Raw genomic sequence first — 27,502 nt, 5'->3', positions numbered from 1 at the left:
AACTAGTTTCTTATTGATTCCCAGTCTTCGTCCTGAGTCCCCAACCCTCTGATCTTAAATAGTAACCATTCATATAGAACTTTGTGATTCAGTCCACTTGGGATGTCACTTCCTCAAAAGAAATCTGGTCAGACAGAATCTTTCTCTTCTGAATTTATATTGGCTGTTCTTTACTATGCTGTCATACAGGTAATCCTCAAGTTTATTTGTAATCAATTCCATTATTTTGCACAGTATTAATACAGGTTGTTGTTGCAGTGCAGTTTCTCCAAATCTTTTCAATGCTTCCAGAGTAAGATTCCTCAACTCTGTCTTTGTTGATTGTTCTCTAGGTGTACACTGTTGTAATGCCATCTGATATGCAGTAAAATTGCTTTTCCTCAAAATGGAATAAAATATATAATGACCTAAACAAGGAGTGACATGATTTTTGTTCATAGTTTTGCAGATGTTCGAGAAATTTCTGGTTTGATCCTAAATGGCTAGAATAAAGGAAATGGTTGAATAAAACTTGTTTACTTAAGTCGGAAAAATTCTTGCCTTTTTACATGGTTTTAGTAATTGGAGAGCTAGAGAAAACATTGAATAATTGCCTCTTTCAGATACCAATAAACATGATGAGGGGAGAGAAGTTGCACAGCAGGAGGCCTTACCTTCACCAGGTAACTGGGCCATACATCAGGATGCACAGAACTCATCAAACCTGGTGAATGACACCACTGGTGACCTCATCAGAAGTAAGTTCATGGAAGGTCTTTTGACTAATGTAGTGCATTCTGGAACAAATTGCTGCCTGACAGTGTTACAATAATACCACAATTACAGATAGTGACGATATTGACACACAGTTAGCTTGTGTCAAATGTGATAATGTCAGTAAAGTAACATGAGTCAACGGAATTGCTTTAACAGAATGATGGCTGTCAGAGTATATTAACAGTTTGCGTAAATGCACAAGTATTGCTAAGTACTGCTCATCGTTATCACTATGCATATTGTCAGGCTTGTAAATAGTTGATACTATTTGTGTGCTAGTGGTGATCTTTGCATTACAGATTTGTTGTCATTGATTTCAAGAACAAATAAAACTCATTCTGGTGGAATGGTTCAAGTACACATTCATTGGTGTACTGTTGTATGTAGGAAGCTTGATAAGAACATAAGAAATAGGAGCAGGAGTAGGCCATACGGCCCCTCGAGCCTGCTCCGCCATTCAATAAGATCATGGCCAATCTTCAACCTCAACTCCAAGTTCCTGCCCTATCCCCATATCCCTTGATTCCTTTAGTGTCCAAAAAGCTATCACTCAGCCTTGAATATACTGAAGGACTGAGCATCCACAGCCCCCTTGTGTAGAGAATTCCAAAGATTCACAACCCTCTGAGTGAAGAAATTTCTCCTCACCCCAGTCTTAAATGGCCGACCCTTTATCCTGAGAATATGCCCCCTAGATCTAGACTCTCCAGCCAGGGGAAACAGCCTCTCAGCATCTACCCTATCAAGCCTTCTAAGAATTTTATGTTTCAACGAGATCACCGCTCATTCTTCCAATCTCTAGAGAATGCAGGTCCATTCTACTCAATGTCTCCTCATAGGACAACCCTCTCATCCCAGGAATCAATCTAGTGAACCTTTGTTGCACCCTCTCTAAGGCAAGTATATCCTTCCTTAGGGAAGGAGACCAAAACTCCAGTTGCAGTCTCACCAGAGACCTATAGAATTGCAGCAAGATTTCCTTGCTCTTATACTCCAACCCCCTTGCAATAAAGGCTAACCTACCATTTGCCTTCCTAATTGCTTACTGCACCTGCATGTTAACTTTCTGTGATTGTGTACAAGGACACAAAAATCCCTCTGGCTAACAACATTTCTTAGTTTCTCACCTTTTAAAAAATATTCTGCTTTTCTATTCTTCCTACCAAAATGGAGAATTTCACATTTCCCCACATTATACTCCACTGCCACCTTCTTGCCCACTCACTTAACCTGTCTATATCCCTTTGCGGCCTCTTTGCGTCCTCCTCACAGCTTACTTTTTCACCTAGCTTCGTATCATCAGCAAACTTGGATACATTACACTCGATCCCCTCATCTAAGTCATTGATATAGATTGTAAACAGCTGAGGTCCAAGCACTAATTGTTGCAGCACCCCACTAGTTACAGCCTGCCAATCCGAAAATGTCCCGTTTATCCCTACAATCTGTTTTCTGTCCGTTAACCAATCCTCTATCCGTGCTAATATATTATCCCCAATCTCATGAGCCCTCACCTTGTGTAACAACCTCTTATGTGGCACCTTATTGAAAGCCTTTTGAAAATCCAAATATTCTACATCCACTGGTTCCCCCTAATCTACCTTGCTAGTTACATCCTCTAAAAACTCTAATAGATTTGCCAAACATGATTTCTTTTTCATAAAACCGTGTTGACTCTGCCTAATCATATTATGATTTTCTAAGTGCCCTGTTACTACATCCTTAATAATCGATTCTGGCCTGACATCAGTAGTAGGGAAAATGCTAACTGGCCTATAGATCCCTGTTTTCACTCTTCCTCCTTTCTTGAATAGCGGGGTTACATTTGCTACCTTCCAATCCACGGGGACCGTTCTAGAATCTAGGGAATTCTGGAAGATCAAAACCAATGCATCCACTATCTCGACAGCCACCTCTTTTAAAACCCTGGGATGTAGGCCATCAGGTCCAGGGGATTCATTAGCTTTTAGTCCTGTTAATTTCTCCAATACTTTTTCTTTACTAGTCTTAATTAATTTAAGTCCCTCACTCTCATTAGACCCTTGGTTCCCCACTATTTCCGGTATTTTTTTGTCTTCTACTGTGAAGACAGATACAAAATATTTGTTTAACATCTCTGCTATTTCCTTATTCCCCATTGTAATTTCTCCTGTCTCTGCCTCTAAGGGACCCTCGTTTGCTTTTGCTCATCTTTTTTTTACATACCTGTAGAAGCTCTTACAGTCTGTTTTTATATTTCTTACGAGTTTGCTCTCATATTCAATTTTTTTTCCTTTTTATCAATTTCTTGGTCATCCTTTGCTGATTTCTAAAACCCTCCCAATCCTCAGGCTTGCTACTCTTTTTGGCAACATTGCAAGCTTCTTTTAATTTAATACTATCCTTATCTTCTCTAGTTAGCCATGATTGGATCACTTTTCCTGTGGCGTTGTCATTCCTCAAGGGAATGTATATTTGTTGAGAATTATAGGAACATAGGAACAGGAGTAGGACATTCAGCCCCTCGTGCCTGCTCCGCCATTTGATAAGATCATGGCTGATCTGTGATCTAACTCCATATACCTGCCTTGGCCCATATCCCTTAATACCCTTGGTTGCCAAAAAGCTATCTATCTCAGATTTAAATTCAGCAATTGAGCTAGTATCAATTGCCGTTTGCGGAAGAGAGTTCCAAACTTCTACCACCCTTTGTGTGTAGAAATGTTTTCTAATCTCGCTCCTGAAAGGTCTGGCTCTAATTTTTAGACTGTGCCGCCTACTCCTAGAATCCCCAACCAGCGGAAATAGTTTCTCTCTATCGACCCTATCTGTTCCCCTTAATATCTTATAAACTTCGATCAGATCACCCCTTAACCTTCGAAACTCTAGAGAATACAACCCCAATTTGTGTAATCTCTCCTCGTAACTTAACCCTTGAATTCCGGGTATCATTCTAGTAAACCTACGCTGCACTCCCTCCAAGGCCAATATGTCCTTCCGAAGGTGCGGTGCCCAGAACTGCTCACAGTACTCCAGGTGCAGTCTAACCAGGGTTTTGTATAGCTGCAGCATAACTTCTTCCCCCTTGTACTCTAGTCCTTTAGATATAAAGGCCAGCTTTCCATTTGCCTTCTTGATTATTTTCTGCACCTGTTCATGACACTTCAATGATCTATGTACCTGCACCCCTAATTCCCTTTGGACATCCACTGTTTTTAACTTTTTACCATTTAGAAAGTACCCTGTTCTATCCTTTTTTGATCCAAAGTGGATGACCTCACATTTGTCTACATTGAATTCCATTTGCCACAGTTTTGCCCATTCACCTAATCTTATCAATATCCCTATGTAATTTTATGTTTTCATCTACACTGCTTACAATGCCACCAATCTTTGTGTCATCGGCAAACTTAGATACGAGACTTTCTATGCCTTCATCTAAGTCGTTAATAAATATTGTGAATAATTGAGGCCCCAAGACAGATCCATGTGGGACTCCGCTAGTCACATCCTGCCAATATGAGTACCTACCCATTATCCCTACTCTCTGTCGCCTTTCACTCAGCCAACTTCCTAACCAAATCCGTACTTTTCCCTCGATTCCATGGGCTTCTATCTTAGCTAACAGTCTCTTATGTGGGACCTTTATCAAATGCTTTCTGGAAGTCCATATAAATAACATCCATTGACATTCCCCTGTCCACTACTTTAGTCACCTCTTCAAAAAATTCAAATCAGGTTTGTCAGGCACGACCTACCTTTCACAAATCCATGCTGGCTCTCTCTGATTAACTGAAAATTCTCGGTGTTCAGTCACCCTATCCTTAATTATAGACTCCAGCATTTTCCCCACAACAGATGTTAGGCTAACTGGTCTATAATTCCCCGGTTTCCCTCTCTCTCCTTTCTTAAAAAGCGGAGTGACATGTGCAATTTTCCAATCTAGAGGGACAGTTCCTGAATCTAGAGAACTTTGAAAGATTATAGTTAGGGCATCCGCAATGTGCTCACTTACTTCCTTTAAAACCCTGGGATGGAAACCATCTGGTGCTGGGGATTTGTCACTCTTTAGTGCTATTATTTTCTTCATTACTGTTGCTTTACTTATGTTAATTTTATCGAGGCCCTCTCCCCGATTCAGTATTAGTTTTCTTGGGATTTCTGGCATGCTATCCTCTTTTTCGACTGTAAATACTGATGCAACGTAATTGTTCAACATGTCTGCCATTTCCCCATTGTCAATGACAATATCCCCACTTCCAGTTTTTAAGGGGCCAATACTGCTCCTGACCACCCTTTTTTCCTAATATAACTATAAAAGTTCTTCGTATTGGTTTTGATATCCCTTGCGAGTTTCTTTTCACACACTCTTTTTGTAGCTCTTACTATCTGTTTTGTGACCCTTTGTTGATCTTTGTATCTTTCCCATTCGCCAGGATCTGTGCCATTTTTTGCCTTTTTGTATGCCCTTTCCTTATGTCTTATACTGTCCCTTACCTCTTTTGTCCATGGCTGTTTTTTTTGGCAAGTAGAGTTCTTGCCCCTCGGGTATAAACCAATTCTGTATCACGTTAAATGTTTCTTTAAACATTTCCCACTGATCATCAGTTGTTTTACCCATTAACAGATTTGCCCAGTTTACTGTGGACAGTCTCTGTCTCATCCCATTGAAGTCGGCCTTGCCCAAGTCTAGAATCTTAGCAGCTGATTCACCTTTTCCCTTTCAAACACTACATTGAACTCGATCATGTTATGATCACTATTGGATAGATGTTCACGCACAGTTAAGCCGTTAACTAAATCTGGTTCATGTGAATTATGAATTATTTCTTTAAATGTTTGCCATTGCTTATCTACCATCATATCTTTTAATATAATTTCCCAATCTACCTTAGCCAACTCATCCCTCATACCTACATAATTGGCTTTGTTTAAATTTAAGATCCTAGTTTTGGACTTAACTACATCACTTTCAAACTCAATGTGAAATTTTATCATATTATGATCACTGTACCCCAGAGGATCCTTAACTATAAGATTCCTAATTAATCCTGTCTCATTACTCAATACTAGATCTAAAATAGCCTGTTCCCTAGTTGGTTCCTCGACATATTGTTCTGGAAAACTGTCTCGAATGCATTCCATGAACTTGTCCTCCAAACTACTTTCGCCAATTTAGTTTGCCCAGTCTGTACAATGATTAAAGTTCCCCACGATTATTGCATTACCCTTGTTACATGCTGCTCTAATTTCCTGATTTATACTCTGTCCAACAGTATAACTACTGTTAGGGAGTCTATAAACTATTCCCACCAGTGTTTTCTGCCCCTTGTTATTACTTAGCTCCACCCCTACTGATTCTACATCCTGATTTTCGGAGCTATGATCCTTTCTCACCACTGCCTTTATCTCATCCGTTATTATCAGAGCTACCCCCCCCCCCCCCCTTTTCCATTTTGACTGTCATTTCTAAAAGGCAAGTACCCTGGAATATTTAATTCTCAACCTTGGTCACCCTGCAACCACACCTCAGTAACGGCTACTAGATCAAACCCATTTATCTCTCTCTGTGCCATGAATTCATCTATCTTGTTACGAATGCTTTGTGCATTCAGATATAGCACCTTTAATTTTAGCTTTTTACTATTTTCCCTAATGTGACCTATCACTGATGTGCTATGACCAGTTAAGTTTCGAACAATTCTGATTTATAAATTTCATTTTCCATTGTGTCTTGTGGTGAATTGATGTAGAAAGAAAATTTGTACCTATACAGCAGCTTTCAATAGACAAACCACAATTTTAAATCAAAATAGCTTAACACTTTTTTTGTCTTTTTTTGCCATCGAATGTGACCCTTTCAGCCCTTTTCAAAATTACTTTATAAGCAAGTTCTACAAACAATTCTTTGAAAACCAGCCCCATAGACCATTTTGTTTTTTAGCCAATTAAGAACCAAAAATATGAAAGCAAAGTTATTTGATCAGCAACGTCCGATGCCTTACCCTGCTCATCGGTGACTAATTTTGCAAAGAGGTCTTTCAACAGGCATCAAGCCCCTAATTTACACATTCAAGGAATCTAATGCCTATTTTAGGTGTCTGCCCGGGATGCATAAAAAAAGAAAAATGGGCCCCACAAAGTGCAGAAAAAAGGGCGCAATACAGACCAATTTCTACCCCATTAAGTTTTGAGTGCTGTGAGTTGCAAGCTTACGCAAATTACAATCGAACATGAGGCTGTTACTTGCTTTGACATTCTTTGATATCTGGGGAGTGCAGTTTTCAGCACCCTGAATGTACACTAGTTTTGGGGATGTTTGGTTTTAAAACTGAGGATTGTGCCCATTGCATTAATCTGATTAAGTTAAACTAATTTGAGGCATAGGCCACTTAAGGTAAGGAGGGTTCTACTGAGCTGTCAAAATTACTCATTTGGAAATAGAATTCTAAAGAATAAATCTTTCAGTAAAAAATAAGTGTTTAACAAAACAAATGTTAATGTTGCTAATAAGGCAAATAACCCAGCCTAGGTGAGCTAGTCCCAGACCCTACTAGACTGGATCAATTATGGGTTATTTTTTCCTCTTTATATATAGGATAGTCTATGCATAAATACACTGTTCAGATTTCCCCCTCCCCCTCCTGTCACCCTCGTAGAAGCTAACTTATATTGGAATAATATTCAACTGGCGCCAACAGACCTCGAGTAACCCTATTGTTGCTACTCTTCGTGTGAGTTTGGATCATGAGTGATGGTATGCTGCTTGACTCTGGGGAACATTACCCAATGTTCCGACATGTACATTTCTGACAGAGGCAACTGAGTAACAATTAAGCCTCTTCTTTCCTACTTCCCAAGCTTGATTGGGGTCCATTGTACTTCTTTTGTTCCCCAGGCTGAGAGCCAGTCAACATGTGCCAGGGATCAAAACTGACTTCTTCCTCTTCTCCACAGTTTGCTACCGCACTACATAGTGTATTTGTCCAATGACTGAATGTTTTGATGAATTGTTAATTCAAATGAGAAATAGGACTTCCTTAATACTACATTTTTGTCTTTTTTTCCTGAAGTAAAGAAGTAACATTTGTAACCACAGCTGCCAGCATTGTCCAAGTTTGGGTTGAAAAATGTTGTGTATGTTTTTTTTTGTATGTTGTTACAAAAGCCTGGATTTTCCACTAGGATGGAAATCCTGCCGGAAGTGTTGCAGGATGAGAATGACGCACTCCCGATGTCACTGGTGCTGACCCTGCTATAATCTCTGTGGTGTCTTGAGGGTCAGTTTAATTAGAATAATATATGTCTTCTCCAAGTGTTGTAAACTCCCCTGATTGGGAGCTTGTCTATTTCAGTGCAGTAAATAGCATGCTGCTGCAGGGTTTAAAGACCTGCAGCAGTTTAAAAGGCCTATTAATTTCAATTGCTTTGGCTGCAGTAAAGTGTCTGATTGCTGTCCAAATGTTAGGTTGACTTTGCCAGTCTGTAAAATTTAATGCATTCAGTTTCCTAATAGGTGCTGCTGGCAGGCAAGGCTCCCCACCGCCTTGCCAATACAAACTCAGAAAACTATCGTCCCCCATATATGTTGCTAATATCTCAAGGGGAAGAATGCAAATGGGAAAAATAAGGGGCCAAAGATGAAATGTTGCGAACGAGGTGATCGTGCAGAGCTGAGAGGAAAAGCCATTGCTGAAAATGTTCTGGTTATGTAGAGACAGCCATGTAAGGGCAGTTCCTCAGAGTGGAACCACAGGGGAGAGATGGTGGTGGAGGAAGATGCTGTGGTTGGCTGTTTCAAATACCACAGGGATGAGGAGGGATAGTGCAAGATAGTTGCACTTGCAGAACATGTCAAAGCCATCAATGACTAGGTTGGTCATGGCACTGTGAGTGGGATGGAAGCTAGTTTGAAGGAATTTGAAAAATGCATTTTCTGAGAGGTTAGCACTCGGCTGGGTGCCGATGACGTGTGTGAAGACCTTGGAGAAGAAAGGGAAGTTAGATATGGGATGGCAGTTAGGGAGGATGAAGGGATCAAGACTGAGTTTTTTCAAGGAGGTGTAATAGTTTTGGAGGAGAGGGTAACAATGCCTGTGGAAAGGGATGTTGGCAAAGATTGGAGCAAGGAGAACTAGTTGAATGAGGAGGAGATTTAGATGCTGGGAGGCGGGCCTCAGAGGCGATGGACCTGGTAAATGTTGGTGGGGAGAGGGGGGAAAAGTTTGAGTGATATGGGATCAGGTTGCGGCAGGGAAAGGCTGAGTGGGAGGAGGAAATATTGAGGAGGAAATGTTGAAAAATATTTTCAACATTTTCTGCTTCAGCCTCCTCTGGTCAATCAGTATCTGTAAATTATTGTGGTTATAAGCCTTTGTCAGAACACTTGGACCCAAAATAGAAACCTGTCTCTTCTCTTTACAGATACTGGATGACCTGTGTATTTCTCATATTTTCTGTTTTTGTTTCAGATTTCTAACATTTACAGGTTTTTTTTTTCTTTTTAATCATAGCTGTGTGGACATTCTTGATTTTTGAGACAAAATAGTCGATAAGCTTTTCACACTTGGCATTGGAGATGAGGGTGGGGGGGGATTGAAGTCGGCAGTTGAATGTTGAGAAAGGGTTTGAAATTGTTCTTGCCGTCAAGGACTTAGTAGGAGGATTTGGCTGTATTTATTCATATGCAAATTGAGGAGGGAAGAAAATATAGAATAACCATAAAAAAGAAAATCAACATTTAAATTTTACTTAAAATTTTGTGAAAAGACAAGTATGTAAATGTCAGGATATTGGAAGGCAGCAGAAAGAAAAACTGCCAAGCTAAGAGAAGGCTACCTTCTAAATGAGAAATAGGAGGGGGCCAAGAATAGATCCTTGAGGGACTCCAGAGATAACAGTGTGGGAGTGGGAAGAGAAGCCATTGCAGGAGATTCTTTGGCTACGACTGGATAGATAAGAATGTAACCAGGCGAGGGCAGTCCCTCTCAGCTGGACAACAGAGGAGAGGCATTGGAGGAGGATGGTGTGGTCAACTGTGTCAAAGGCTGCGGACAGGTCGAGAAGGATGAGGGATAGTGCACCACTGTCAGTCACGTAGGATGTAATTTGTGACATTGATGTGGGCCGTTTGAGTGCTGTGGCAGGGACGGAACCATAAGAATATAAGAAATAGGAGCAGGAGCAGGCCATCCGGCCGCTTGAGCCTGCTCTGCCATTCAACAAGATCATGGCTGATCTTCTACCTCAACGCCATTTTCCTGAAACATCACCATATCTCTTGATGCCTTTAATATCTAGAAATCTATCGATCTCTGTTTTGAATGTACTCAATGACTGAGCCTCCACAGCCCTCTGTGGCAGAGAATTTCAAAGATTCATCACCCTCCTGAGTGAAGAAATTTCTCCTCATCTCAGTCCTAAATGGTCTACCCTTTATTCTGAGACTGTGACCCCTGGTTCTAGATTCCCCAGCCAGGGGAAACATCTTCCTTGCATCTACCCTGTCAAGCCCTGTAAGAATTTTGTATGTTTCAATGAGATCCCCTCTCATTCTTCTAAACTCTAGAGAATACAGGCCTAGTCTACTCAATCTCTCCTCATATGACAATCCTGCCATCCCAGGAATCGGTCTGGTGAATCTTTGTTGCACTCCCTCTATGGCAAGTATATCCTTTCTTAGGTAAGGAGAACAAAATTGTACACAATTGTCCAGGTGCGGTCTCACCAAGGCCCTATATAATTGCAGTAAGACATCTTTACTCCTGTGCTCAAATCATAGAAACATAGAAAATAGGAGCAGGAGTAGGCCATTCGGCCCTTCGAGCCTGTTCTGCCATTCATTACGATCATGGCTGATTCTCTATCTCAATACCATATTCCCGCTCTCCTTATACCGCTTGATGACTTTTGTGTCTAGAAATCTATCTAGCTCCTTCTTAAATATATTCAATGACTTGGTTTCCACAGTCTTCTGTGGTAGAGAATCCCACAGGTTCACCACCCTCTGAGTGAAGAAATTTTTCCTCCTCTCAGTCCTATATGTCCTACCCCGTATCCTGAGACTCAGACCCCTCATTCTGGAACCCCCAGTCAGGGGAAACATCCTCCCTAAATCCAGTTTGTCGAGCCCTGTCAGAATTTTATGTTTCAATGAGATCCCCTCTCATTCTTCTAAACTCGAGTGAATACAGGCCGAGTTGACCCAATCTCTCCTCATACGGTAGCATAGTGGTTATGTTACTGGACATAGTGGTTATGTCCAGAAGCCTGGACTAATAATCCAGTTATGAGTTCAAATCCTCCCACGGCAGCTGGCGAATTTAAATTCAATTAATAAATAAAATTCTAGAATAAAAAAAACTAGTATCAGTAATGGTGGCCATGAAACTACCGGATTGTCATAAAAACCCATCTGGTTCACTAATGTCCTTTAGGGAAGGAAACCTGCTATCCTTACCTGGTCTGGCCTATATGTGACTCCAGACACACAGCCATGTGGTTGATTCTTAATCGCCCTCTGAAATAGCCTAGCAAGCCACTCAGTTGTACAAGAAGGCGGCTCACCACCACCTTCTCAAGGGCAATTAGGGATGGGCAATAAATGCTGGCCTTGCCAGCGATGCCCACATCCCATGAATGAATAAAAAAATGACAGTCCTGCCATCCCAGGAATCAGTCTGGTGAACCTTTGTTGCACTCCCTCTATGGCAAGTATATCCTTTCTTAGATAAGGAGACCAAAACTGCACACAATACTCCAGGTGTGGTCTCACCAAGGCCCTGTATAACTGCAGTAAGACATCCTTGCTCCTGTATTCAAATCCTCTTGCAATGAAGGCCAACATACCATTTGCCTTCCTAACTGCTTGCTGCACCTGTATGTTTGCTTTCAGTGACTGGTGTACAAGGACACCCAGGTCCCTTTGTACATCAACATTCCCCAATCTATCACCATTTAAATAATACTCTGCCTTTCTGTTTTTCCTTCTGAAGTGGATAACTTCACATTTATCCACATTATACTGCATCTGCCATGTATTTACCCACTCACTCAACTGGTCTAAATTGTCTTGAAGCCTCTTTGCATCCTCCTCACAACTCACGATCCTACCTAGTTTTGTGTTGTTAGCAAACTTGGAAATATTACATTTGGTTCCCTTATCCAAATCATTGATATATATTGTGAATAGCTGGGGTCCAAGCACTGATCCTTGTGGTACCACACTAGTCACTGCCTGCCACTCTGAAAAAGACCCATTTATACCTACTCTCTGTTTTCTGTCTGTTAACCAATTTTCAATCCATGCCAGTATATTACCACCAATCCTATGTCCTTTAATTTTGCACACTAACCTCTTATGTGGAACTTTAGATTTTCAGCAGGTCTTTGATAAATACACAACATCCACTGATCCCTTATCTATTCTACCAGTTACATCCTCAAAAAACTCTAGTAGGTTTGTCAAACATGATTTCCCTTTCATAAATCCATGTTGACTTTGTCTAATCCCATTTATATGTTCTAAGTGTCCTGTTATCACATCCTTTATAATAGACTCTAGCATTTTCCCTACTACTGATGTTAGGCTAACTGGTCTGTAGTTCCCTGTTTTCTCTCCCTCCTTTTTTAAATAGTGGGATTACATTTGCCACCCTCCAATCTGCAGGAACTGTTCCAGAATCTATAGAATTTTGGAAGAAGGCAACCAATGCATCCACTATTTCCATGGCTACCTCTTTTAGTACTCGGGATGCAGATTATCAGGCCCTGGGGATTTATCGGCTTTCAGTCCCATTAATTTCTCCAGCACTTCTTTTACTAATACTAATTTCCTTTAATTCTTCCTTCTCACTAGAACCTTGGTTCCCTAGCATTTCTGGGAAGTTATTTGTGTCCTGTTCCATGAAGACAGAACCAAAGTATTTGTTTAATTGCTCTGCCATTTCCTTGTTCCCCATTATAAATTCTCCCGTTTCTGACTGTAAGGGACCTACATTTGTTTTCACTAATCTTTTTCTTTTTACATACTTGTAGAAGCTTATACAGCCTGCTTTTATGTTCTTTGCAAGTTTACTCTCATACTCTATTTTCCCCTCTTAATCAATCTCTTGGTCCTTTTTTGCTGAATTCTAAACGGCTCCCAATCCTCAGGCGTGCTACTTTTTCTGGCAACTTTATATGACTCCTCTTTGGATCTAATACTATTCTTAATTTCTTTTGTTAGCCATGGTTGGGCCGCTTTTCCTTTTGTGTTTTTGCACCAGAAAGGAATATATAACTTGCAATTCATGCATTTGTTCCTTAAATGTTAGCCATTGCCATCCACCTTCATACCTTTTAATGAAACACCCCAATCTATCATAGCCAACTCACTCCTCATACATTCGTAGTGTCCTTTGTTTAGATTTAGGACCCTAGTTTCACGTTGGACTACTTCACTTTCCATCTTAATGATGAATTCTATCATGTTATGGACACTCTTCCCTAAAGGACCCCGCACAACAAGATTATTAATTAACCCCTTCTCGTTGCACAATACCCAATCTAGGATAGCCTGTTCCCTAGTTGGCTCCTCAATGTACTGGTCTAAAAAACCATCTCTTACACACTCCAGGAATTCATCCTCCACCGTATTATTGCTGATTTGTTTTGGCCAGTCTATATGTAGATGAAAGTCACCCATGATTACTGTAGTACCCTTGTTACATGCATCTCTAATTTCCTGTTTGATGCCGTCCCCTACATTACCATTACAGTTTGGAGGCCTATAGACAACTACCACCAATGTTTTCTGCCCCTTGGTGCTTCTTAAATCCATCCAGACTGATTCTACATCTTGATTTTCTGAGCCAATATCCTTTCTCTCTATTGCTCTGATTTCATCCTTTACTAATAACGCTACCCCATCTCCTGTCCTTCCTAAATATCGAATACCTTTGGATATTCAGCTCCCAGCCTTGATCACCCTGCAGCCATGTCTCCGTAATTGCAATTATATCGTATCCATTTACATCTATTTGCACTGTTAATTCGTCTACCTTATTAAGAATGCTTCGTGCATTCAGCTACAGTGCCTTTAGATTTATCTTTTTAACATTTTTAGACATCTTAACATTTTTTTGTCCTATGGCCCTATATGTCTTACTACCATTTTTTTCTTACCCGGACCCTATTTGTTAGTGCACTCTTTTGTTTGTATGCTCTGTCCCTTCCTGACACTATCTGGTTATCCTTACCCCAGTCACTTTCCTGCACTGCTTCCTTGTCTTTTCTTTTTAGCATTCTAAATTTCTCTCCACTGGGACCCTCCCCTCCGCCCCCCCCCCCACCCCTTATTTAGTTTAAAGCCCGATCTACCTCCCTAGTTATTTGATTCACTAGAACTCTGGTCCCAGCATGGTTCAGGTGTAGTCCATACCAACGGAGCAGCGCTCTCTTTCCCCAGTACTGGTGCCAGTGCCCCACGAATCGAAACCCACTTCTCTCACACCAATCTTTGAGCCACGCGTTCATCTCCTTGATGCTTTTGACCCTATGCCAAATTGCTAGTGGCTGAGGTAATAATCCAGAGAATATTACCTTTGTGGTTCTGCTTTTTAATTTAGTCCCTAGCTGCTCAAACTCTCTCAGCAGAACCTTTTTCTTAGTCAATGCATCCACTATCTCTATAGCCACCTCTTTCAAAACCTGGGATGTAGATCATCAGGTCCTCGGCATTTATCAACTTTCAGCCCCAGTAATTTCTCTAATACTATTTTTTTACTAATACTAATTTCCTTCAGTTCCTCATTCCCACCAGACCCTTGGTTCTCTAGTATTTCTGGGACGTTTTCTGTCTCGTCTTCAGACACAAAGTATTTGTTTAATTTCTTTGCCATTTCCTTATTCCCCATTGTAAGTTCTCCCGTCTCTATCTGTAAGGGACCCATATTTGCCTTCACCCTGATTGGAGAGGTTCATACATGGAGATGGATATGGATTTGGGTGGCGACAACACATTGAAGGACTTTGGAGAGGAAAGGGAGGTTAGAGATGGGGCGGTAATTTGCATGGACAGAGGGGTCAAGGGTTGTTTTTTTTTTGAGGAGGGGAGCAATGACAGCAGATTTGAAAAGGAGGGGATCAATACCAAAGGAGAGGAAACAGTTAACAATATCAGCAAGCATGGGGACCAGAAAGGTAAGTTGGGTGGTGAGCAGTTTAGTAGGAATAGTGTCGAGAGAGCAAGAAGTGGGTCTCATGGACAAGGTGAGCTCGGAGAGGGCTTGAGGGGAGATAGGAGAGAAACTAGGGAAAGATGTGAGTTCAGGGCTAGGGCAGGGAGGGAAGTTTGGCTTAGTGGGCTAGGGGAAGGGAGGGATGTGGCAGAGGCAGCTGAACGGATGGTCTTAGAGATAAGGACGTCCATTAGCTCCTCGCATTTGGTGGAGGGGGCAGGGTTTAAGAGGATGGTTGGTAGTGGAGAAGTGATGCCTGGGGTTATCTTTGCACTCCAGGATCATCCTGGAGTTGTGAGCAGTTTTGGCAGAGGAGGGCAGGACCCGATAGTGCTTTCTGTGGTCTAGCCATATCTGACGATGAATGGCTAAACCAGCTGTCTGCTATAAACATTCAAATCTGTGGCCCTTGGACTTCAGGATGCAGAGATGGGGGCTGTATTAGGGGGAATGACCAGGGTGGTAGAGGGTAAGGATTTTACTGGAGATAAGGGCATCATAGGTGGTGGTGAGATTGTGATTGATCAGATCAGTAGCTGCAGAAATACCGTGACGAATGGAGGGCTAAAGGCTGGAGAGTTGGGAATTTGAAAGTGTCGTTATAAGTTACTTGGGGGAGAGTTTTTTCCTGGGGCGGAAGCAGAAGGAAGTGGGGTTGGGAAGGGAAAGAAGGGGGATGGGTGTGGAGAGGGATATAAGGAAGTGATCAGAGTTGGCCCTTTCTGTGATTGAGACGATGGGAGTAGAGAGGCCTCATGAGATGGCAAAGTCGAGGGGTGGTCGTGAATGTGAGTAGCAGTGTTTATGTGGAGGGAGAGGTTAAAGGAGGGCAGTGAACTCGGAGGAGAGAGGGCAAGGTGAGTTGAGATGGAGGTTGAAATTATCGAGGATGAGAAGACACTTGGTGCAGAGGTTGAAGGAGGGAAGTAGTGAAGCTATCTCAGTAAGAAACTTGGCATGGTACATGGGTGGGCGGTAGAGAATGAGGATTTTAAAGGAGGGGTGGAACAAGATAAGACGCTGCAAGGAGGAGAAGGTGCCAGAGGAGTAGGGTGACAGACCAAGGTGAGATTTGATGATAAGGACCACACCGCCACTGCGGCGGTTTGGCTGTGGCAGGGGTGGAAGGTATAACCAGGCGGGGAGGCTTCAGCAAGCTAGACATTCAAACCCATCCATACGTATACAGTTTTTATTCCCTGTGTCCTAACCACACATGTATACCAGAAACTAGTTGAATTATATGCACACCATGATTGACAGTAAGTCATCCAATTGTGGCATGGAGGAGCCAGGTTTTGTCCAGTATCTTAGCAAGGCACATCAGTTGTTTCATTGGCATTGATTTTTCATACAGATGTTTCGTACTGACATTCTGACATACACCAAGTTGGTCATAATATAGGTTGTATACTGGTTTTGATGCATTTAGTTGGGCATCTTTTTCCATCAGAAATGTGGGCCTTTAGGGCTAGTAACTTTAAAAATTAGAGGGCATGCACCATGAATTTAGATGCCTGGGCATGTTTGAGAGTGATTAATTACTCAAAACATTAGTTAAGTGTTTTGAATGTTTTTAATAGTAGTGATTGGATTTACTGCAAAATAATTATAATTGTCAGTGGGGTGAGGGGGAGAATTAGTCTTAAATAATGTGCATTACCAAATTTAAGGTTGTATGCATTATGGAGACAGTAAATGATCAAAACTGTATAATTGGAGCCCAAATAGGCCTTTTCCTTTTATCAAAAATATATCTATGGACTTTTTGCTTGATAAATTCATTTCTCGCATAATTTCCAGTGGCATGTATTCTGGCTGGTCCTACTCAGCTTCATGTTTCTCTAGTGTTAGGTGCAGGGACAGATTGGCTGCCAGAGAAATAGTTAGTTTAGTTGGTAAGAACAATCAGGGATGTGGACTCCAGCTTCAAGATCTATGTAAAGGTAAATCAAATGCTCACTGAACCCTTCTTTCTCTCGTGGAAAAAGGAGTGGGGGTAGATTTTCGTCTTCACTGCCTGGGTAGCAGTATGTTTTTTTTGCAAATGTCATTGTGTTGTTGGCAGATATGAAGAATCTTGGCAGGTATTCTTAGTACTGATCTATCAGTATTGATAGACCCTTGTTATACATGGATTTTGTTACATGGTTTAAGGCCATAGCAGTGCAAAAATGATACAAAATCCCAGTATAGAGTCACTAAATTCAAAATGGGATTGACTCTATCACCTTCCCAATATTTACCTTGGGAAGTACTTTTTTTTTTGTTTTGTTTTCCTGTGTAACATGAGAGACTAGTACAGCCCCCCATAATCCAATGCGTGGCCTGACATGCAGTGGATATGCTGTTGATACAGATACGAGTCCAATTCAGATTCGTTGGAAACGTACTACTAGTTGGTGCAGTGAAGGTATTATTGATTGCACGATGGGTAATCTGCCTTCTTTAAAAATGTTAGCAATGTGGCAGAGATTCTATTTTGCAGTGTTTGAATCAGGTTCTCAGTATTTCAGAAAAATCTGGTTGCTCACAACTTCTCTGGTTTTGGAAACCCCTACCTGATTCAAATAAAATTAACTTCACAGACAAGTATTTTGAGCCCAGTGAATTAAAAAATTTTTTTCCAATTCACTTTTTAATATTTGTTTTTGAAATTTTCTTCTTATAGACTTCAAATAAAAAGGAAAATTACTAAATGGACAGGGAGTCGGTCTTCCTTCTGGATGTTCCAGATCAATATTTGACTATCTTTCTCCCTCCAAGTTTTTACAAATGGGTTGTTCTCAAACATGCGATTTTTACCAAGTACCTATATCTAATCTGCTTAATTTCCAGACTCTGTGACATATCCTGAACCTCACAAAACTTTAACAGAAATAACATTTCTGTTAACCTACATCAAGAAATTTCCCAAGTCTCCTCTATATCCCACTCACTCCTCATCAACATTTACACACTAGACAAGTAAGATTCTGCCCACCTGTTAGGTTCTCTTTCTGCCACCACAATACACATGATTTAAGTTCATTCAATTGAGCATGTAAAATAATTAATCAGAACTATTAATATGATTTATTTCAAAATTTCTATCTCCTTTTTGAATTCGGCCAATTCATTAGATGTATTCAAGAAGGAGATAGATATATTTCTTAATGCTGAAGGGGTCAAGGGATATGGGGAAAAAGCAGGAACAGGGTACTGAGTTGGACGATCAGTCATGATCATTTTGAATGGCGGAGCAGGCCCGAAGGACCGAATGGCCTACTCTTGCTCTTATTTTCTATGTTTCTATGTTGGGAACCAATCTATACACTTCTAAATTCTCAAGCATATTATTCAGTTAAGACTCAACATTTCTGTTGAGACTTCAGGGAACATGTCTGGATTTTCAGTATCTTTTAAAAAATATTAAGTGTGAGGGTGCTCCTGAGATTGGGAATAAGGCCCATTCTTAAACAGTATAGAGCGAGCTTTGCTCTTGCCCATCTGACCTGGAAATGTTTGGTTTTTTTTCAAAAAAAAGCAAAAAAATAATATTCAATTCCACAGCAGGTGAGAAACCTTACTTAAGGATACAAATGGTTTCTGTGATTCTAGCCTTGTTTGATAGCTTTGCAGACTTTATTTCAAGGTACATTGACAGTTTTGGATAGAATTATAATAAGTTGTGTTTATCATAGGATAGAGTATTGATGGTTCCAGTAGTTAATATTTAGAAATTCAAATGGGAAATAACATTACAGCACTATACAGTGCGTAGCTGTACTGTTGTTTCATAGCTCAGACACTGGGGTAGATGTTGACTTTGTGCGATAGTGTAAAATGGGTGATAGTGAGTCAGCAGAGCATTTTACAGACCGTTTTATCAAAATAAAAATCGGGAGAGATGTAATATGGGCTGCCGACTTGCTATCACCTGTTTTACACTGGCGCACAAAGTCAAGATCTACCTCACCATCTCTGGCTTCATGTCCAGGATTGTTCCATGTTTTATTACAGAGCTGCTCACTGCTATATGTTCCAATGGGATGTTACACCGTATGTGTGAGAGGGAATATTTGAAAGGCTGGGTTAAATGAAATATTAGGGTATCTTGTAAGATGGATCATTCCTCTAATTTTTTTAGTTTATTGAGTGGGAACATTTATTAACAGGATATCCTTTCCTCCCCACCATGCAGCTCTTTAAATGTAGAAATATTTTTGAACCAATTTCAAAATAATTAATTGAGTTGTAGTAGTCGAGGTGCTTCCTTTGGTGTTAATTGGGCACTTAATGATGCTTAAGTCAGCAGATACTTCAGTACTGTCAATGTAGTATAAAAATCTGAAAAATTCTCCTCACAGAATTTATACAACTAGCAGCTGTGGTTATGTTTGTTCATTTAAAAAAAAATTTGTGGAGAGAATTTTGGTAGGCAAATTTTATAAAGTACAACAGAGACCTGTGAGATCATTTTCAAAACTCATCTGCGGTGCAAAAAAGTGAATGTGACACAAGTAGTTATTTTCAAATTGCCTGGGTCTTAATTTATTAAAATGTCAAATTGATGAATAAAAGTACTTCATTTCAAAATTAAAATTTCCTTTGTTCCTATTCTGCATAAGTGCAGCCGAATTTGTCCATCTGGATTGATGCAAGAGGCTAGATGCAACTACATTAGCAAAGGGCACCAAAATATAATCCAGATCAACATGGTACAATCCTTGACATTTCTATCTGCTCAGTGCGGTGTTTCTTTCCTTAATATGTGACTCCAAAGCAAGGGACTATTTCTCTGAAATTATAGGGTAAATTTTCTGCTTGTCCATTCCTGGTGCAGGAACTTGACCGCTGATGGTGGATTTTAGGAAATTACAGGCAAGTGCGCATCCCATGCTTTTCCATCCACAGACGGACTATTGTGGGCTTTGCACATGCTAGCTCCCGATGTGTGCTCCCAAATCGTGCAAAAAGAAAACTTCGGTTTGTCTTCCTTGCTACAGTGCAAATTTCACAGTCGTAGTCCAAATTTAATCAGATTTCATCTTTGGAATATTCTCAGGTCATTATTGAACTTTCCTGTAATGACTAAATACCAGCAAAAAATATATTGAGAAATGAGCAGTAGCAGTAGCCAAATTGGCTTAAATTTCAATAGAATCATTGGTCCGTGCCGGCTCTCTGCAAGAGCACTCTAGCTAGTCCCACTCCCTGCCCTTTCCCCAAAGCCCTGCATGTTTTTTCCCTTCAAGTACTGATCCAATTCCCTTTTGAAAGCCACGATTGAATCTGTCTCCACCACTCCCTCATGCAGTGCATGCCAGATCATAACTACTCGCTGTGTAACAAAAAATTTTCCTCATGTCGCCTTTGGTTCTTTTGCCAATCCACCTTTAAATCTATGTCCTCTAGTTCTTGACCCTTCCGCCGATGGGGACTGTTTCTGTCTATCTACTCTGTCTAGACACGTCATGATTTTGAATACCTCTATCAAATCTCCCCTCGACCTTCTCTGCTCTAATATGGCAAGGAACATAGATAAATTAAAAATGCTGTATGTGTATGAAGTAAAGATATGTACAGTGCAGGAAGTGTTCAAATGCACACAATTTTTAGGCTTTCCAGAATTCTGGCTTTGCTTTTCTTTTCTTCTTGGGGTCTAGAATTGCAGTCTATTGTAATCTTGCTTCATCACACAGTTTAGATGATACTGAGCGTTTTCATTGCACCCTTTAATTTAACATGACTTCTCTTCATTGGACTCTCTTCCTTCTAATAACTTTTGTAATCCCAATTGACTGTCATTTCCACACAGGCCAAATTGGTGACCAAAGCTAAATCAAAATACCACCTTTTTACAACATTGGTGGGAACCTGTGAGTGAGATGTGGACAGTGCGCAATATGTAGCAGTGTCGTTCAGGTCTATGAACTTCCTCTGAACATAGGAACTGGGGAGAATGAAGAGGGAGGAACAAACAGGATTTATTTTCAACACATATGGACAAATCTTTACTTATCCCTTTATTAGGCCAACTTCAAATTAATCAAATTATAATGGTTTACTTGGAATTGTAGTGCTTAATGGATCTTGCTAAATACTTTGAAGTAGCATTTTAAAGGAGCAGTGTTATTTTTGTGTTAATTTAATGCATCTTTGTTCAGTCTTTCTGAAGGTACTACATGAACAAAAAAATGTTATTTTAAATGGAGAATTGATTATATAATTGGCCCTGTCTCTCGCCACCGAATGAGGCGATGAATGTTCAGTACGGCACCATATGCTGCATGTGAATTGGAGTCAGATTGTATGTGGTGTGGTATGTAGCTGCAGCATGCATGCACAGAATTACACAAAATGGCGATGGGATAGCACGAGTGCTACTCACATTTTAAAAACCCAAGTGCGGATGTGATGGAATTTTCTATTTTCATGATTACATAAAAAATGCCAAATTATTCAATTATACATCTACTTGATTGAAAAACAATATCCCTTACTTTAATTTGCTATAAATATTTCATCTTGTAAAATTGGAAATGAACATCAAATTTTTTTTTTACGACCGTAAAATTTCTTGAAAGCTGAAAGTTTGGAAAACATTTACTGTACCAGAAAGAAATATGGTGTGTCATGTATTTAGGCAAACATTCCAATTTGGATATTTGAGTAAAATGGGAAGGAGATTCTTTTGCTATGATAAATATGATTGCATCACATTAAAAGCTGCAGGTGAGAACATTAATTAGAAATATAGGAAAATAAATCTAAATTTGTTAAGACAAAAGGATGTTCCTGTACGCATCATTAGGATGCGGTCAGACTGTGTCTCCTTTTCCACTTTCACACCTTTTTTTCCCACCCTCTTTAACTCCCATTATTCTCACCGCCTGACCTGCTAAAAAAATCTCCTCCTTCCCCCTCTCCCCAGCTCCTTCACAAAACTCACTCTCTAACTTCCAACTTCCTTAGTATTAGCTCCCCACTCATCTTGATAATTCTGTTGCTACTGACAACTCAATCTGCTACTGACTCTTAACTCTCTTCAAATTGACCATTCTTTTGCACAGCTGATGCTCCCCTCAGTACAACATCAACCTCTTCTACCTTATGACTCAGGGGTGCAAGCTTATGGTGCAGGCCTGTCTTGACCATGTTAAGCATTACAATGCTGTGTTGTCCTCAGCCAAAACTGCCTACTAATCTTGGAGAGTAAAAACAATCCTTGGCTCTTTTTCTCCATGAACAGCTAGCTACCTTCCTAAACCCCTTTTTCCCAATATCCATTGTCCTCACCTCGAACAACAAGAATGAAGAGTTCATGGATTTCTTCATGTTGAAGATCAAGGTCATCCATGCAGCTGCCTTTGCCACTTTCTTGCTCAACTCCTCCCATTAACCTCTTTCCTGTCTTCTACCCATTCTAACCCTGCATTATTACCTTTTTTCAGTTTCTCTCCATAAGAACAGAAGAAATAGGAGCAGGAGGAGGCCATATGGCCCCTTGAGCCTGCTCCACCATTCAATAAGATCATGGCTGATCTTCAACCTCAACTCCACTTTCCTGCTCAATCCCTATATCCCTTGAGTCCAAAAATCTATCTATCTCAGCCTTGAACATATTCAAAGACTCAGCATCCACAGCCCTCTAGGGTAGAGAATTCCAAAGATTCACAGCCCTCTGAGTGAAGAAATTCCTCCTCGTCTCATTCTTAGATGGTCAACCCCTTATCCTGAGACTCTGCCACCTAGTTCTAGACTCTCCAGCCAGTGGAAACAACCTCTCAGTATCTACCCTGTCAAGCCCCCTCAGAATCGTGTATGTTTCAATGAGATCACCTCTCATTCTTCTAAACTCCGGAGTATAGGCCCATTCTACTCCATCACTCCTCATAGGTCAACCCTCTGGTCCCAGGAATCAATCTAGTGAACCTTCGTTGCACTACCTCGAAGGCAAGTATATCCTTCCTTAGATGAGGAGACCAAAACTGTACATAGTATTCCAATTGTAAACAATTTTACAACACCAAGTTATAGTCCAGCAATTTTATTTTAAATTCACAAGCTTTCGGAGATTTCCTCCTTCCTCAGGCAAATGTTTCAAGAGCTCCTTGAAGCCTACGCATTGTGAATTTAAAATAAAACTCCGAAAGCTTGTGAATTTAAAATAAAATTGCTGGACTATAACTTGGTGTTGTAAAATTGTTTACAATTGTCAACCCCAGTCCATCACCGGCATCTCCACATCATAGTATTCCAGGTGAGGTCTCACCAAAGCCCTGTACAATGTAATAAGACTTCCTTGCTCTTGTACTCCAACCCCCTTGCAATAAAGGCCAACATACCATTTGCCTTCCTAATTGCTTGCTGCGCCTATATGCTAACCTTTTGTGTTTCTTGTACGAGGACATCCAAATCTCTCTGAACACCAACATTTAATAGTTTCTTGCCATTTAAAAAATATTCTGTTTTTCTATTCTTCCGACCAATGTGAATAACCTAATTTCCCCACATTATACTCCATCTGCCACCTTCTTGCCCACTCACTTAACCTGTCAGTATCCCTTTGTAGACTCTTCGTGCCCTCCTCACAGCTTACTTTCCCACCTAGCTATGTATCTTAGACCATAAGACCATAAGAGATAGGAGCAGGAGTAGGCCATTCAGCCCCTCGAGCCTGCTCCGCCATTCAATGAGATCATGGCTGATCTGATTTTTACCTCAACTCCACTTTCCCGCCTTTTCCCCATATCCTTTGACTGCCTTGCCGATCAAAAATTTGTCTAACTCAGCCTTGAATGTATTCAATGACTCAGCCTCCACAGCTTTTTGGGGTAAAGAATTCCAAAGATTCACGACCCTCTGGGAGAAGAAATTCCTCCTCATTTCCGTCTTAAACGGGCGACCCCATATTCTGAGACTATGCCCCCTCGTTTTAGATTCCCTCATGAGGGCTAACATCCTCTCAGCATCTACCCTATCGAGTCCCCTCAGAATCTTATATGTTTCAATAAGATCTCCTCTCATTCTTCTAAACTCCAATGAGTATCGACCCAACCTGTCCAATCTTTCCTCATAAGACAACCCTTCCATACCCGGAATCAACCTAGTGAACCTTCTCTGAACTGCCTCCAATGCAAGTATGTCCTTCCTTAAATAAGGGCACCAGAACTGTACGCAGTACTCCAGGTGTGGTCTCACCAGCACTCTGTACAGTTGTAGCATGACTTCCCTGCTTTTATACTCCATCCCCCTAGAAATAAAGGCCAATTTTGCATTTGCCTTCCGGATTACCTGCTGCACCTCATGTTGACTTTTTGTGTTTCATGTATGAGGACACCCAGATCCCTCTGTACCGCAGCATTTTGTAGTATTTCTCCATTCAAATTATATTTTGCTTTTTTATTTTTCCTCCCAAAGTGGATGACTTCACATTTTACCACATTATACTCCATCTGCCAAATTTTTGCCCATTCGCTCAACCTTTGCAGACACTTTGTGTCCTCGTCGCAACTTGCTTTTCCACCTATCTTTGTATCATCAGCAAATTTGGCCACAAGACACTCTTACTTCATCCAAGTCATTGCTTGGGCCTCAACTATTTACAATATATATCACTGATCCTTTCGGCAATGTGGTTGATTCTTAATTGCCCTCTGAAATGGCCTAGCAAGCCACTCAGTTGTAAAATCTCGCTAAAAAAAGTCACAATAAGAATAAAACCGGACGGACCACCTGGCATCGGACCACTAGGCACCGGACACGACAAAGGCAAACCAAGCCCAGTCGACACTGCAAAGTCCTCTTCACTAACATCTGGGGACTTGTGCCAAAATTGGGAGAGCTGTCCCACAGACTAGTCAAGCAACAGCCTGACATAGCCATACTCACAGAATCATACCTTTCAGCCAATGTCCCAGACCCTTCCATCACCATCCCTGGGTATGTCCTGTCGGACCGGCAGGACAGACCTACCCAGAGGTGGCGGTACAGTGATATACAGTCAGGAGGGAGTGGCCGTGGGAGTCCTCAACATTGACTCTGGACCCCATGAAATCTCATGGCATCAGGTCAAACATGGGCAAGGAAACCTCCTGCTGATTACCACCTACCGCCCTCCCTCAGCTGATGAATCAGTCCTCCTCCATGTTGAACACCACTTGGAGGAAACACTGAGGGTAGCAAGGGCACAGAATGTACTCTGGGTGGGGGACTTCAATGTCTATCACCAAGAGTGGCTTGAGAGCACCACGACTGACCGAGCTGGCCATGTCCTAATGGACAAAGCTGCTAGACTGGGCCTGCGGCAGGTGGTGAATGAACCAACACGAGGGAACAACTTACTTGACCTTGTCCTCACCAATCCACCTGTTGCAAATGCATCTGTCCATGACAGTATTGGTAGGAGTGACCACCGCACAGTCCTCGTGGAGATGAAGTCCCGTCTTCGCACTGAGGACACCATCCAACGTGTTGTGTGGCACCATCACCGTGCTAAATAGGATAGATTCAGAACAAATCTGGCAGCTCAAAACTGAGCATCCATGAGGCGCTGTGGGCCATCAGCAGCAGCAGAATTGTATTCCAGCACAATCTGTAACCTCATGGCCTGGCATATTCCTCACTCCAACATTACCAACAAGCCAGGGGATCAACCCTCCTTCAATGAGGAGTGTAGAAGAGCATGCCAGGAGCAGCACTAGGCATACCTAAAAATGAGGTGCCGAACTGGTGATGCGACAACTCAGGACTACATGCATGCTAAACAGCGGAAGCAACATGCTATAGACAGGGCTAAGCGATTCCACAACCAACGGACCAGATCAAAGCTCTGAAGTCCTGCCACATCCAGTCATGAATGGTGGTGGACAATTAAACAACTAACGGGAGGAGGAGGCTCTGTAAACATCCCCATCCTCAATGATGGCGGAGTCCAGCACGTGAGTGCAAAAGACAAGGCTGAAGCATTTGCAACCATCTTCAGCCAGAAGTGCCGAGTGGATGATCCATCTCGGCCTCCTCCCGCCATTACAGAAGCCAGTCTTCAGGCAATTCGATTCACTCCACGTGATATCAAGAAACGGCTGAGTGCACTAGATACAGCAAAGGCTATGGGCCCCGACAACATCCCGGCTGTAGTGCTGAAGACTTGTGCTCCAGAACTAGCTGCGCCTCTAGCCAAGCTGTTCCAGTACAGCTACAACACTGGCATCTACCCGACAATGTGGAAAATTGCCCAGGTATGTCCTGTCCACAAAAAGCAGGACAAATCCAATCCGGCCAATTACTGCCCCATCAGTCTACTCTCAATCATCAGCAAAGTGATGGAAGGTGTCGTCGACAGTGCTATCAAGCGGCACTTACTCACCAATAACCTGCTCACCGATGCTCAGTTTGGGTTCCACCAGGACCACTCGGCTCCAGACCTCATTACAGCCTTGGTCCAAACATGGACTAAAGAGCTGAATTTCAGAGGTGAGGTGAGAGTGACTGCCCTTGATATCAATGCAGCATTTCACCGAGTGTGGCACCAAGGAGCCCTAGTAAAATCAATGGGAATCAGGGGGAAAACTCTCCAGTGGCTGGAGTCATACCTAGCACAAAGGAAGATGGTAGTGGTTGTTGGAGGCCAATCATCTCAGCCCCAGGACATTGCTGCAGGAGTTCCTCAGGGCAGTGTCCTAGACCCAACCATCTTCAGCTGCTTCATCAATGACCTTCCCTCCATCATAAGGTCAGAAATGGGGATGTTCGCTGATGATTGCACAGTGTTCAGTTCCATTTGCAACCCCTCAAATAATGAAGCAGTCCGAGCCCGCATGCAGTAAGAACTGGACAACATCCAGGCTTGGGCTGATAAGTGGCAAGTAACATTCGTGCCAGGCAATGACCATCTCCAACAAGAGAGAGTCCAACCACCTCCCCTTGACATTCAAGGGCATTACCATCGCCGAATCCCCCACCATCAACATCCTGGGGGTCACCATTGACCAGAAACCTAACTGGACCAGCCATATAATTACTGTGGCTACAAGAGCAGGTCAGAGGCTGGGTATTCTGCGGCGAATGACTCACCTCCTGACTCCCCAAAGCCTTTCCACCATCTACAAGGCACAAGTCGGGAGTGTGATGGAATACTCTCCACTTGCCTGGATGAGTGCAGCTCCAACAACACTCAAAAGGGTCGACACCATCCAGGATAAAGCAGCCCGCTTGATTGGCACCACATCCACCACCCTAAATGTTCACTCCCTTCACCACTGGCGCACAGTGGCTGCAGTGTATACCATCCACAGGATGCACTACAGCAACTTGCCAAGGCTTCTTCAACAGCACCTCCCAAACCAGTGACCTCAACCACCTAGAAGGACAAGAGCAGCAGGTACATGGGAACAACACCACCTGCACGTTCCCCTCCAAGTCACACTTGGAAATATATCACCATTCCTTCATCGTCGCTGGGTCAAAATCCTGGAACTCCCTTCCCAACAGCACTGTGGGAGAACCTTCACCACACGGATTGCAGCGGTTCAAGAAGGCGGCTCACCACCACCTTCTCAAGG

General features: G+C 41.8%; 1 protein-coding gene across 3 annotated transcripts in view; it reads left to right on the top strand.

Annotated features, from left to right (window-relative positions):
* Nucleotides 1-27,502, top strand: part of LOC137334976 (myoD family inhibitor domain-containing protein-like) — a 75,343-nt gene that overhangs the window by 8,988 nt on the left and 38,853 nt on the right. For 2 of the 3 annotated variants that reach the window (XM_068000067.1, XM_068000068.1), the window contains one exon: nt 603-737. The exons of the other annotated variant lie outside the window; for it this stretch is intronic. In XM_068000067.1, coding sequence (XP_067856168.1) covers nt 603-737 — 135 coding nt within the window. The remainder of the gene's footprint in view (nt 1-602; nt 738-27,502) is intronic. 3 annotated transcript variants of the gene reach the window in all.

Source organism: Heptranchias perlo, chromosome 18, assembly GCF_035084215.1.
Source record: "Heptranchias perlo isolate sHepPer1 chromosome 18, sHepPer1.hap1, whole genome shotgun sequence".
Taxonomy (NCBI): domain Eukaryota; kingdom Metazoa; phylum Chordata; class Chondrichthyes; order Hexanchiformes; family Hexanchidae; genus Heptranchias; species Heptranchias perlo.
The sequence above is the reverse complement of the archived record's forward strand: the minus strand, read 5'-3'. Positions and strand labels throughout refer to the sequence as shown.